The 13945-nt window shown below is 40.2% G+C and overlaps 1 protein-coding gene across 1 annotated transcript; it reads left to right on the top strand.

The window, feature by feature from the left end:
* Window positions 1–1744: 1744 nt before the first annotated feature.
* LOC134497837 (mitochondrial amidoxime reducing component 2-like) lies at window positions 1745–13060 on the top strand. The gene is made up of 7 exons (XM_063303785.1): window positions 1745–2159; window positions 4237–4410; window positions 6083–6245; window positions 7267–7407; window positions 8050–8111; window positions 8232–8303; window positions 12583–13060. The coding sequence occupies exons 1-7, from the start codon at window positions 1891–1893 to the stop codon at window positions 12707–12709; spliced, it is 1008 nt and encodes a 335-aa protein (XP_063159855.1). The 5' UTR covers window positions 1745–1890; the 3' UTR covers window positions 12710–13060.
* The last annotated feature ends 885 nt before the right edge of the window (window positions 13061–13945 follow it).

The raw sequence follows: 13945 nt of genomic DNA on the forward strand, positions 1-13945 counted from the left end.
CACAAAAAGACATGCAGATATTTATACTTCCATACACAAATGCCCATCATACTTATTGCCTCTGCACTTCATGAAGAGCACCAAAAAGGATAAGAAATATTAAACCAAAAAAATTAAAGACAAGAAAATGAAATGTAATTGAAACCAATTTACACCAACTCTAATCATTACAGAGCGGGCCAGTTTGGTGTAGTGGTTAAGGCATTGGGCTAGAAATTGGGAGACCATGAGTTCTAGTCTTGGGCACAAAGCCAGCTGGGTGACCTTGGGCCAGTCACTTTCTCTCAGCCCCAGGAAGGTGGCAATGGTAAGCCACTTCTGAAAAACTTTGCCAAGAAAACTGCAGGGATATGTCCACGCAGTCACTGAGAATCTGACATGACTGAACAGATTTTTTTAAAAAATCTCTACAGTAGAGGTGTCCATATTCTTGCAAACTATTTCTGCTTCCCCCACTTCTTACACTGCTTTTTGTTCTTTAAACCATCTTGTGAACTCCATCCAACTACATCTTTGTAAGTCCTCCCTTTTCCTTCACGTATTTGTTTTGTGTTTCATTCCTCATTTTGAAATCACTTCAACGTACTTCTTTTATACTTTCACCTATTTCTGAATTCAGTCCACATGCATGTAGCACCCTTTCTTTCTTAACCCTTTGTCTTCTTTTACCACACACGCTGAAGTGTCCCATTCAATTTTTTATTTCTCCTGTCATACTTTCATTTTTCATACCAGAAAGTGGCATAAATGCTCATGTACAGATATGTTCGCTTCTTTCAACAAGCATTCCTTCAAACAGACCAAATACTATTCACTACCTTCCAGCATTTGCTCATCTTAAAATTTCTCCAACAAGCTATTTCTCCAACTGAAGCGATCAGTACAGAATCAGTACAGAAATTCATCGACTTGCTCTAGTTTTTCCCCATTTATGCATAATTTGCAATTGTTCACTCCGTTTTTCCTGTCAAACATACTGCCTTAGTTGGGAGCAGCATCTCCAGGAGCTTGCTGCTTTTACCTGAATGATGAAAGCAATGTCATGGTATCACCTAATTTAGCAAGCTTTGCCTCTTTTGTACACGCATGTGTCATGATCCGCATACAAAAAAGAGGTGGGGTTTACATCGTGTCTCCATGATACCACTTCCATCGTTCAGTCTCCCTGTGTTCGACCTGCAGATGCTGCTGGGCTGTGGTCTTTGAGATGCTTCATTGTATCATTTATGTAACATTCCATGCTATAGATTCTCAATCAACAACATGGCATCATGTGAATACAAAAGTACACGTCCCTTTTCTTTCTCTCTTTTCCCCCATTTTGTTCATTAATTCATACATTCTGCTCCCCTTCGCAGTCAGTCTTCCATATGCTATGATCCTAACCAAATGGGCTGTAGATACTGACCTCTGCCACCCATCATGGCATTGGCCAATTGAAACTTTCACACAACCTTTTTAGTGGGACACCAGCCTTAGGGAAGGAGTATCCGCCGGTTCTGACACGTTGGGGCCGAGTACGCTGTAAGTGCAACAAAACCCGTTTTATTTCAAGCATGCTCAGTTATTCTATGGAAGCTGAGGTCTCGGGACTATTTGCAAGGAAACTTATTGTTCGCCCTTCCCCTCCAATTAGTGTACTAACATTTTTCCCAACTTTTGTCAACTTTTAACGTAACTTTCAATGATTAACTGTAGGAAAGGCCAGGGCGAAGCTCTTCTCTTCTAGCCGGGGAGGGGGGCGCGCGAAACGGCTTGGGGAATGAACTGAAGCGAGCCCCACCTTTCCCGCCCTTCACTGCTGTTAGGAAGGTCAACGGCCTCGCTGCAAAAGCCACCGACTGAGCCACCTCCAGCAAGCGGGCTCGTTTCTCCCCCGTGGACGCCACCATGGCCGACTCCGCTGGCGTTTTCCTTTTCTCGGAGCTGCCCCTGCCTCAGGCACTGCTCGTCTGGCTTTGCACCGCCGCCACTCTCCTCTCCGGGGTCGCGGCGGTCTGGCTTTGGCAGCGGGGTCGTCGAAGCCGCCGGCTGCGGCTGCAACAGGTGGGGACGGTGGCTGGTCTCTTCATCTACCCGGTCAAGTCCTGCCAGGGGGTGGCTGTGAAGCGAGCCGAGATGACCACGCTGGGCCTTCGGAGCGGGAAGCTGCGGGACCGGTAAGCTGGCGTGGAAGATGCAACGCGCCGATAAGAACGGGCGCCTTCAGCGCGCGGACTCACCGACTGAGGCGCGGGTATCTTTTCACTGAACGCTTCTTTCAGGATTGTTCTTTGTGGCTGGGGTTCATCAGCGCCCGATCCTGCTAGCCCTGTCCCCATAGGAATTCCAGGAAACCTCGGAGGGATTGTTCAGAACGGCTCGCTTGTTTATCCGCGTTTATGGGGGCGGTGTTGTGCAATCTAAGCACATGTGGTGCAATCGCAAATAAATAAAAGCCACCCGTCCCGTTCCCAGTTATCAGAAAGTTCAGTCCTTCGTATTGATTACCACCACTCCGAGAGAGGGAGGGACGGGCGAGTTTTAAAAAGCGGAAATAACATACAAGAACTGTCTTCTTGCTGGCCCGGGAATACGGGAGGGATAACCGAACAGAGTGTTTTTCAAACTCGGCAACTTTAAGATAGGTGGATTTCAACTCCCAGAATTCCCCAGCTGGGAGGTGAAATCCACCTATCTTAAAGTTGCCGAGTTTGAAAAACACTGACCTAGCACATCTGGAGGGCAGCAGGTTGGAAAAGGAAGCCACTGGAGGGGGAACACAGTTCAAATGTCTTGGGGCTGTCTGAAAACAAACAGGAAGATGCCGCATTTCACTGCAGGAGAAGCAAAGGCAAAGAAGGTCAGTATGAAAGAGGCTCAGGGCTCACTTTTATTATTGACTGCTTTACTCTTGTTTTGTACCCCAAGGTATAAAAATACATAGTAAACACATGACAAAGAAAAGATAGTTGTACTAGGAAATGGGTATTTGGAAGAAACCTGATGATTTGATTGCTGTTTTAAGGATCCAGGAAGATCTTCAGGCCTGCAACTAGGGTCTGTGTCACCTAAGGCAAACATGGATTCCATGACACCCCCCCCCCCATGGGTTGGTATACAAATACTATTTTGGCGCCCTCCCAGTGCAGCGCCTGGGGCGCATGTCCTGCTTGCCCACCCCCACCCCCAGTTGCAGCCCTGAAGATCTTTACACTACAGTGGAAACTGTTCCCTCTTTTACTTTCTTGCCCCTGATTTCTAGAGGGATGCCCCACTCCTCTTTAGAAGGAATTCCAGATTGCACTGGCCAGTAGGAAATCTCTCTTCCCTTTCCATAGGAAGAGAACCTTGCCTGCCCATCAGTTCTCTCTTAACCATGTTCTGCTGCCTAGTTTGTTAGGGAAATGCTAGCAGCAAAACCCAACACTGAGGCCTTCTGGGTACAGTGTTAGATCAAATAAGGAGGCAAAAGCATTGCTTCAGGGATTTTCCCCCCCACTCCTTTACAAGCAGCCACCACTGGAAGCATCTGCATTTTCCTCCATATGTTCAAGTAATGTGTTCTCTGTGTGTTCCAGTTTCTCCACGGTGCATCTCTGTTCGTGTGCACTGGAAAGCACAGGATGGGCTCCGTATGCCCTGGTCAGAGTGATGTGACCAGCTTTGAACGGAGCAGCATTTTTACCCACTATCCAACTGCCTCTCTTGGAATTTTTCCTGGAATGTTTTCCTACACAACCTCTACTGTATCTGGCCCTGTTTTGAACTTTTTTAAAGCCAACTTTTCCCACCATACCACATTTGGTCCTGTTTTGTTCAGATTATGGATAAATTATTCTGCTAGTACGCAGCTACATGAAGAGCCCCAGATTTGACAAAATCCCATTCGAATATTCTATTGGATTAGAAAGAATCCTTTATATTGAGAAAAAACATGTTAAAAAACAAATAAAAACAAAACAAACCTAAAACTCCTAGAAAAAGAATTCCCTAAGGCCATAGCCTTTTCTCTTTCTTTGCTACTGTATGTAGTAGTGCATCATTAGCAATGTTTAGATTAGATTTTTTGTTTTAATTCTTTGTCTAGAGCAGTGTTTCTCAATCTCAGCAAGTTTAACATATGTGGACTTCAATTCCCAGAATCTCCCAGTCAAGTCGCAGTATAGTGCTGAATCTAGCTGATTGCAAAGGCTGCAGTATATTTTTGTTGTTTATGAGTATGTTTTTAAACAATAAATGCTCTTTCTTATGCAGGTGTTGGACTGTGATAAAAGAAGATGGTCATATGGTATCTGCTAAGAACATCCCTCGCATGGTTCTAATTACTGTATCCTGTGAAGATGACTATTTAATCCTGAATGCCCCAGGAATGAAGACACTTCAAATTCCTGTTGAACTCCCAAGAACAAATTCAGTCTGGAATTGCACGTATTAAAGAATTTTATTTTTCCTTGCTTCCTAGAAAATAATTTTATTCTGATTTTTTTGCATTTATTTATTTCTATATACCTCCCCAATCACTAAAGCTTGGATGAAGCATAATAAGCAAAAATGGGAAAAAATGGAATAACACAAAGAACACAGTATAAAAACTGGTTGTCCAAAAGTCATCCTATGGACCCACTGGAATAAAAGAGCCTTTTAGGCCTTTCTAAATGAAAGGGAGACAACTGAATTTTGGGGGGTACAATATTCCAAAGTGTGGGGAATGCAATCTTTGGGATGTAGGCCGTAGTATCTTTGTGTTTCAGCCTTGCTGGCTGGGGAATTCTGGGAGTTGAAGTCCACATGCCTGAATGTGGCCAAGGTTGAGAAACACTGCTCTAGAGCCTATAATTTAGTCTTTGAATAATAGAGGTACAGTATTCCACTATTGTTCAGCGGAAAATAGGAGAGGAAGGCAGATTGGTAGATAGATGTAACCCTTTTTTTAGGATTAACACATAAAAACCTCTCCCCTCAAAATAACCACAGACCACCCAAACCCAGAAATAGAATCAGGTTCCACCTGCTTGATGGCATCATTTTGTCATTACTTGCTCACTGCAGCCTCATTGATCTCTGTTTTAAAGTGCATCATCCAGCCACTAATGGTTGCAGGTTCATAATTTTAAAAAAAATGCCAAAAAGAATACAAAAGAAAAAAACCTGTTATTTAAAAATTATACAGAAATAATGTATTATGTTTTATATTGAATGTAGTTCAGCAAGCTACTAAATAAATTCTACCATTATTATGACAAATACAAATACTATACTAATCATAAATAATCGATTAACCTCAATTAATTCTATTCATTGTTACATCAATGTATTTGATAAGATTTCTGCTCCAGTACTAAATATCTGTACAGTAGTACAATGCTTTTGAAGTGTTTCTTCTTGCTCCTTTCCCAGTTTACACTTTCACTCATATACATTAATTTCCACATTCTCCATATCCCAATACGTTGAAGAGTTTGTGTTAGCATATAAATACCCATAACTTCTCACTGTCTTCTGTTTTGTTTTACTTATTTCATATTAGTCTGCCTAAGAGAGTTTTGAACGTTACTCCTAATTTGCAGCTATTAATATGATTATAGATACAATCTGGAGTTCCTTTCATTCTATTTAGGTATATTACATTATATAACCCATGAATCTAGAGAGGAGTGTATTAACCCCATTTGGAAAAGCCCTCTACAGTTTTTATTCGCTGAAACTTGATGCCATTTATTCTGGTATGAACAGGAAGATACCCAGAGCTAAAAAAATTATGTCAGATATTCATTAATACTCATTAATACTAACTTCTTTCAGTAAATGTCTTTATACTTTTACTCGATCATAAAGTAGTCTGAATGTGGATTTCTTTCTATCCATTTTTTCCTGCTGATTTAGGTAGCTATTAGATTAGAATTCCAGTGGCATGTATGCGATAGATTTGGGGAGCAAACTTAGGTGCTCAAGGCGGTAAGGTAGTTCGGCTGCTTTATATACAAGCAGAACACAGAAAGCCAAATCAGGGAAGCGCTTGAAATGCTGAAACATCAGTAACTGTATTGAGTGTCTGGCTTCCAAGCAATTCCAAGCAGAAATGTATCTTGTGGTCTTTTAGACGATATGGAGTCCAAGGTCAAGGCAGGGACTGTGGAGATGAAGCAGCTGAATGGATCACTGCTTTCCTGAACATACAGCCTTATAGGTTGGTCCATTATGAAGAAAATATGGTGACAAGGAAGCCGGGAGATTTCCTGCCTGCTTTTCTACCAACAGATGAGGTTAGAAGACAGTTTCCCTCAAAAATATTTATTTTAATATTCGCACTGCTTTTGAATTTCCTAAATTTCTGTATCAAAGGATACTTGTATGGTAATGGCTGAAATGCCTCAGGATGATGACGACGACGATGATGATGATAATTCCTCCTCCACCTCCAGGTGAAGAATGATATGAATTGCAAGATTGAAAACAGAAGAAAAAAGGCAGTTTCACCCTATTGACTTTACGCTTATGATTTTCACTTTTATTTTAACTTAATTACATCTAAAAGCTAGTAACTATGGTTAGAATGTATCCTTACTCATTTGCCTTTGTATCCATTTTTTAACTTCTAATAACAAATGGATACTATAGTGATACTACTGTGTATGTTTTAAATAGTTTTATTGGTTTTTAAATATTTGTTGAGTTATTGTACTGTGTTTTCATTTTAACTGTATATTACCATCTATCCTTAGGAATATGGTGGCATAGAGGTAAAATAATAAAGTAAAATAAAAGTATAGGGGAAAGTCATCATGATCTGTCTGGCTTCAGCTTAGTGTGACTCGGCCACTGTGTGTTGCAAGCTATGCTAAATAAAAGCTTTATTTTTTTCCCCAAGATATACATAAAACTAAAAAAGATCAAACAAAAGATCCTACAAAGAAAAAGAAAAAAACTAAAAAGGTTTGAAAATACAGCAAGCTATGATTTATGATATAGCATTTTGTGTGAAACCTACCAGTTAGGATTACAATATTTGACACATCATAATTAAATAAATCATGGCTTAGTGCAATGCATGAACTTTCATAATTTAAAAATATGAAATAGATATGTCATGTTTTAATTAAAAGCATTTTCTGAAATTAAACTGTAGTTTTCTCAAATTGCAATAGCTCTTCTGAATGAAAAGTATCATACAACTGAAGTCGTACTTTGCTGTCAGCATATGGCAGCACTTTATCTGATTTGCAGACAAATGCTGATCTTTATACCACTATCAATGCCAGACTTTTTTTGTATTTATTTATAAAGGTTGCCTATGCTGAGGGCAGTCCAACCTTGCTGATTTCTGAAGCTTCCTTGGATGATCTAAATACAAGGCTAGAAAAGAAAGTTTCAGTAACAGTCTTCCGGCCCAATATTCTGGTTAAAGGCTGTAGTCCTTATGAAGAAGTAAGTATTATGGGTCTATCTTACTGTGTATTTGAATTGCTGCTTTCCTCCATCTACATTCTAATTTATGTTACTGCAGAACATGCCTCGAGAGTTTTATTGAGATGTTTAACATTAATACCAATTAATAGGTTTTTAAATATGATCTTTTTTTTAATATTTATCAAATTTGTCACCACCCATCTCCTCCCACCAGAGGGACTCTGGGCAGTTTACAACAAAGTAACAATACATATACAATAGATATACAATATAATTACAATATATAAAAATACGTTATATAAAAATGCAATTAAAAGGAAACAATAAATAAAAATAAAAACCAAATGGTGAATGATCTAACTCAGTCCTTGTGTGCGACGAGCACTCTAGGGCACTAGCCATCCCCAAATGTGACTACTTCCCTCCCCGCCCCAAGCCAGGGGGCAGAGCCAGGTCTTCAGATTCCTCTGGAAGGCCAGAAGCGATGGGGCTAACCTCTCCTCTGGGGGTAAGAGGGTATACTGTTTGTGTATATTGCGAGTATATTGTTTTTAAAAGAAAACTGCAGAAATGTTGCTTTAGAATTGCCATGTATTATTGGAAAATAGTTAAATAATGCAGTTGCAAACTGTCTAATGGGATTCAATTTCTTTGATATAGGATACTTGGCAGGATATATTCATTGGAACTGTTAAGTTGAAGGGAAAAATGTCTTGTCCAAGGTAAGAGAGCTGACTGTTGATCTTTTGATCTCATGCTCCCACCCAAAACAAAACATTTCAATTTTTAAGACATTCCTATTATTAAATAATATTGAAAGTTAATAACGTCTATGTCGGTAGGTGCATTTTCACAGCAGTGGATCCAGATACTGGGATCATGGATGAAAAGGAAGTCCTGACAGCCCTGAAAAGGTAGCAGATAATATATATAAATGCTCCCTCTCTGTATGTTTGGGTGTCTCTGTACTAGTTCACAATGTCTCATTCCAGCATCAAGTAGCGGCTTATACACACACAAACAAACCAGCACCGCAAATATGATAGAAATGTTCTTACTGTCTTAGTGTCTTTAAATGCCTTAGTACCTTAAGCTCTCTTTCTAGTAAACCTAGCTCACACATACAATTTTAGGTGGTTAGATTCACATGGTATAAATCTAAATCAGTTAACTTAGTAAGGTCCAGTGATTCATAAGTCAAATTAGTTTCTTCAAAACAATTCCCCACCTCCTTATTATAATTTGAAATACTTTGGACCATTAATTAACTGATACCTCTTAAGGTTTTTTTTTCATTTCCTATACTGGCTCCTTACCTTCCTCCCTTTCTGACTTTGAAGCAGGGCTTCTCAATCTGGAGAATTGTTAGACTTACAATTCTGGAACAGCTGAGAAGGCAGTTCAAGCGGCAATATTTCTAATAACTTATACAAAATTGTAAATCCAGTTTTACACTAGAGAAACCAAGTAACTGCTTTAGCTTGTTCTCTCTCTTGCTCTGTGCATGCCTCTGGCTTAATTCCGTATTATATGGCTGTGACAGCAATATATATTTTTGCGGTGGCGCTCCGGGTTAAACTGCTGAGCTGCTGAGCTTGCCGATCGGAAGGTCGGCGGTTCGAATCCGCGTGATGGGGTGAGCTCCTGTTGCTAGTCCCAGCTCCTGCCAACCTAGCAGTTCGAAAACATGCAAATGTGAGTAGATTAATAGGTACCGCTTCGGTGGGCAGGTAACGGCGTTCTGTGACTGTCATGCTGGCCACATGACCACGGAAGTGTCTACAGACAAATGCTGGCTCTTTGGCATTGAAACGGAGATGAGCACCGCCCCCTAGTGTCAGACACGACTGGACTTAATGTCAAGGAAACCTTAAACCGTGACAGATATCTTTACATGAAAACATTCCATTCAAATAAAAAATTCTGCTATCATAAAACTGCTGATAAATATTAATTAGCTCCAGTATTACAAAATTGGAACTCACTATTCATGTATATCCTGGTTTGTATTGTTGTTTATTCGTTTAGTCGCTTCCAACTCTTCGTGACTTCATGGACCAGCCCACGGCAGAGCTTCCTGTTGGTTGTCACCACCCCCAGCTCCCCCAGGGACGAGTCCATCACCTCTAGAATATCATCCATCCATCTTGCCCTTGGTTGGCCCCTCTTCCTTTTGCCTTCCACTCTCCCTGAGTGAGCAGTCTGGCTTTATTTCCTGGAGGATGGACTGGTTTGATCTTCTTGCAGTCCAAGGCACTCTCAGAATTTTCCTCCAACACCACAGTTCAAAAGCATCGATCTTCCTTCTCTCAGCCTTCCTTATGGTCCAGCTCTCCCACCCATATGTTACTACGGGGAACACCATTGCTTTAACTATGCGGACCTTTGTTGTCAGTGTGATGTCTCTGCTCTTAACTATTTGATCGAGATTTGTCATTCCTCTTCTCCCAAGGATTAAGCGTCTTCTGATTTCCTGACTACAGTCAGCATCTTCAGTAATCTTCACACCTAGAAATACAAAGTTTTTCACTGCTTCTACATTTTCTCCCTCTATTTGCCAGTTATCAATCAAGCTGGTTGCCATAATCTTGGTTTTTTTGAGGTTTAGCTGCAAGCCAGCTTTTGCACTTTCTTCTTTCACCTTCATCATAAGGCTCCTCAGTTCCTCTTCGCTTTCAGCCATCAAAGTGGTATTGTCTGCATATCTGAGATTGTTAATGTTTCTTCCAGCGATTTTAACTCCAGCCTTGGATTCCTCAAGCCCAGCACGTCGCATGATGTGTCCTGCGTACAAGTTGAATAGGTAGGGTGAGAGTATACAGCCCTGCCGTACTCCTTTCCCAGTCTTAAACCAGTCCGTTGTTCCATGGTCTGTTCTTACTGTTGCTACTTGGTTGTTATACAGATTCTTCAGGAGGCATACAAGATGACTTGGTATCCCCATTGCGCTAAGAACATGCCACAATTTGTTATGGTCCACACAGTCAAAGGCTTTAATAGATGTTTTTCTGAAACTCCCTGGCTTTTTCCATTATCCATCGGATATTGGCAATTTGGTCCCTAGTTCCTCTGCCTTTTCTAAACCCAGCTTGTACATCTGGCAATTCTCGCTCCATGAATTGCTGAAGTCTACCTTGCAGGATCTTGAGCATTACCTTAGTGGCATGTGAAATGAGTGCCACTGTTTGATAGTTTGAACATTCTTTAGTGTTTCCCTTTTTTGGTATGGGGATATAAGTTGATTTTTTCCAGTCTGATGGCCATTCTTGTGTTTTCCAAATTTGCTGGCATATAGCATGCATTACCTTGACAGCATCATCTTGCAAGGTTTTGAACAGTTCAGCTGGGATGCCGTCGTCTCCTGCTGCCTTGTTATTAGCAATGCTTCTTAAGGCCCACTCTTCAGGATGTCTGGCTCTAGCTCACTGACCACACTGTCAAAGCTATCCCCGATATTATCCTTCCTGTACAGGTCTTCTGAATATTCTTGCCACCTTTTCTTGATCTCTTCTTCTTCTGTTAGGTCCTTGCCATCTTTGTTTTTGATCATACCCATTTTGGCCTGGAATTTACCTCCAATGTTTCTAATTTTCTGGAAGAGGTCTCTTGTCCTTCCTATTCTATTGTCTTCTTCCACTTCCACGCATTGCTTGTTTAAAAATAATTCCTTATCTCTTCTGGCTAACCTCTGGAATTTTGCATTTAATTGGGCATATCTCCCCCTATCACTGTTGCCTTTTGCTTTCCTTCTTTCTTGGGCTACTTCTAGTGTCTCAGCAGACAGCCATTTTGCCTTCTTGGTTTTCTCTTTCTTTGGGATGTATTTTGTTGCCGCCTCCTGAACAATGTTGCGAACTTCTGTCCAGAGTTCTTCCGGGACCCTATCTACTAAGTCCAGTCCCTTAAATCGATTCTTCACCTCCACTGCATATTCCTTAGGAATATTAGTGAGCTCATATCTAGCTGATCTGTGGGTCTTCCCTAATCTCTTTAGTCTGATCCTAAATTGTGCAATAAGAAGTTCGTGATCTGAACTACAGTCAGCTCCAGGTCTTGTTTTTACTGACTGTATAGATGTCCGCCACCTTTGGCCGCAAAGGATGTAGTCAATCTGATTTTGGTGTTGTCCATTTGGGGAAGTCCATGTATAAAGCCGTCTCTTAGGTTGTTGGAAGAGAGTGTTTGTTATGCAGAGTGAGTTGTCTTGGCAAAATTCTATCAGCCTGTGTCCTGCTTCGTTTTGTTCTCCCAGGTCATGCTTACCTGTAATTCCAGGTGTCATTTGACTGCCCACCTTAGCATTCCAGTCTCCCGTGATGAAAATAACATCTCTTTTAGGCGTGTTGTCCAGTAGGTGCTGCAGATCCTCATAGAACTGCTCTACTTCAGCTTCTTCAGCATCTGTGGTTGGGGCGTATATTTGGATCACTGTGATGTTAGATGGCTTGCCCTGAATTCGAATTGAGATCATTCTATCGTTTTTTGGATTGTATCCAAGCACTGCTTTAGCCACTTTACTATTAATTATGAAGGTTACTGCATTTCTTCTGTGGTCCTCTTGTCCACAGTAGTAGATCTGGTGGTCATTTGATGTGAAGTGGCTCATTCCAGTCCATTTCAGTTCACTGACGCCCAAAATGTCTATCTTTAATCTTGACATCTCACCAGTAACCACATCCAATTTGCCCTGGCTCATAGATCTTACATTCCAGGTTCCAATGGTGTGTTGATCCTTAGAACATCGGATTCGCCGTTCACCACCAGCACCGTTGGCCGCTAGCCATCCTTTCGGCTTTGAGCTAGCTGCGTCATCACATCTGGGGCTAGTTGAACTCATCCTCTGTTCCTCCCCAGTAGCATTTTGACCATCTTCCGACCTGGGGGTCTCATCTTCTGATGGTATACTGACATATCTCTGGTTGTACTGATCCATTTAGTTTTCACGGCAAGAATACTAGGGTGGGTTGCCATTACCTTCCCCAGGGATCGCATTTAGTCTGACCTCTCTGTCATGACCTTCCCATCTTGGGTGGCCCTTCACGGTTTAGCTCATGGCATCATTGAGGTGCTCAAGCTCCAGCACCACGGCAAGGTAATGATCCTTTGCTGAAGCCTGGTATGTATAGGATCCATTTTATTCCAAAATAATTTCTGACCAATTCTGTTTTTCCATTTATTTTTCTTTGCTTCTAGTTATCGCAAGTGTGATCCTTCTGAACAACATGACTTTAAGTCTAATCCTCCCTTTGGATGGCTATATGGAGTTGAAGAAACAGGAATACTTGAAGTTGGGGCTCCTGTGTACAAGATAATCTCATGATGGGAGGCACCTGTGCAGTGCAGTGTAATTTCTCTGTATATGGATTCTGTATACATTTTGTTAAGATCATTTTTCTTTTCTTTCTAGTTAATTGGATATTTAGTTCGCTAATTCCACTGCAGTCAATAACATGTGGTCACTAAGAGTTGACACCAGCTTGATGGCACATCATCATTGTCATCATCATCACAATTGAAACATACAGATATGTCCCTTTATTACTTTAAGCAAAATTTGGATGAAGGGATGAAGGGAAAATTTGGATGAATAAATAAATGTTATTATATATATTAATAATTAATTAATATAATTAATATAATATATTATATAGATAGAATAATTAATATTATATATTATATAATATTATAATATATATAATATAATATAATATATATTATATATTATAATATAATATAATTATATAATATAATATTATATAATTAATATAGATAGAATAATTAATATTATATATTATATAGATAGAATGCAATGCTATTTTTAGAAACATGGAGGAAACTGATGTAAAACACAAACTACTTCTGGGATATGCTTGGGTATACTGTATTTCCTAAAAAGACTAAATGTAAAATTAAAATGTAATAAAATTAAAGTATTTGGTATTTTAATGTATAGCCAAGAGAAGAGAAAATCCTCTTCAGCAAGCTTGGATCACTGATTGCTACATGACTAATGACTGACCATTTGTAAAAACAAGTGTATAGATTTTGAGCTTCCTAGAATTATTAACATCTGTAAAATTGAAATGAAAATCCTTTACAGGAGGAATTTCCAGTCTTTTCTTTTTCAGCTGTAGGGCACATGTGGAATTTTAAAAACATGCTGTGAACACTTTAAAACATAACTCCTATGGGGGAGGGACTTAATTATTCACAAAAACTATTCAGGTGGGTGTGTTCAGTCATGAAACATCTATTTTTTTAAAAAGGCAATCTGGTGAAGTATTTTTTTTTTTAAAGGCAGGTGGCTTAAGGCATCTGTTAAAAACTGCAGGGATTGTTCAAATATATCATTCAAGGTATAGTGGTACCTCTCACATAGCTGGCTTGCAAAACGCCCACTATCTCAGTGAAATGTATTCTAGACATTGACCTACCTCAACATATTTAGTTTGGTTAATTGATTGGTCAGGGTGCACAGCATTCAAACGATTCACCTTAGTGCCACATTGGCAACATTTTCAGCATTTTTATTTGTTAGCAACTAGCAATGTTATGG

This window comes from Candoia aspera, chromosome 1 (genome assembly GCF_035149785.1).
Source record: "Candoia aspera isolate rCanAsp1 chromosome 1, rCanAsp1.hap2, whole genome shotgun sequence".
NCBI classification, from domain to species: Eukaryota; Metazoa; Chordata; class Lepidosauria; order Squamata; family Boidae; genus Candoia; species Candoia aspera.

Excerpts from the sequence above, each read along its gene's own strand:
- LOC134497837 (XM_063303785.1), top strand. The coding sequence starts at position 1,891 with ATGGCCGACTCCGCTGGCGTTTTCCTTTTCTCGGAGCTGCCCCTGCCT. Across the intron at positions 2,160-4,236 it reads AGCGGGAAGCTGCGGGACCG|GTGTTGGACTGTGATAAAAG; the intron begins GTAAGCTGGCGT and ends TTTCTTATGCAG. Across the intron at positions 6,246-7,266 it reads CTTTTCTACCAACAGATGAG|GTTGCCTATGCTGAGGGCAG; the intron begins GTTAGAAGACAG and ends TTATTTATAAAG.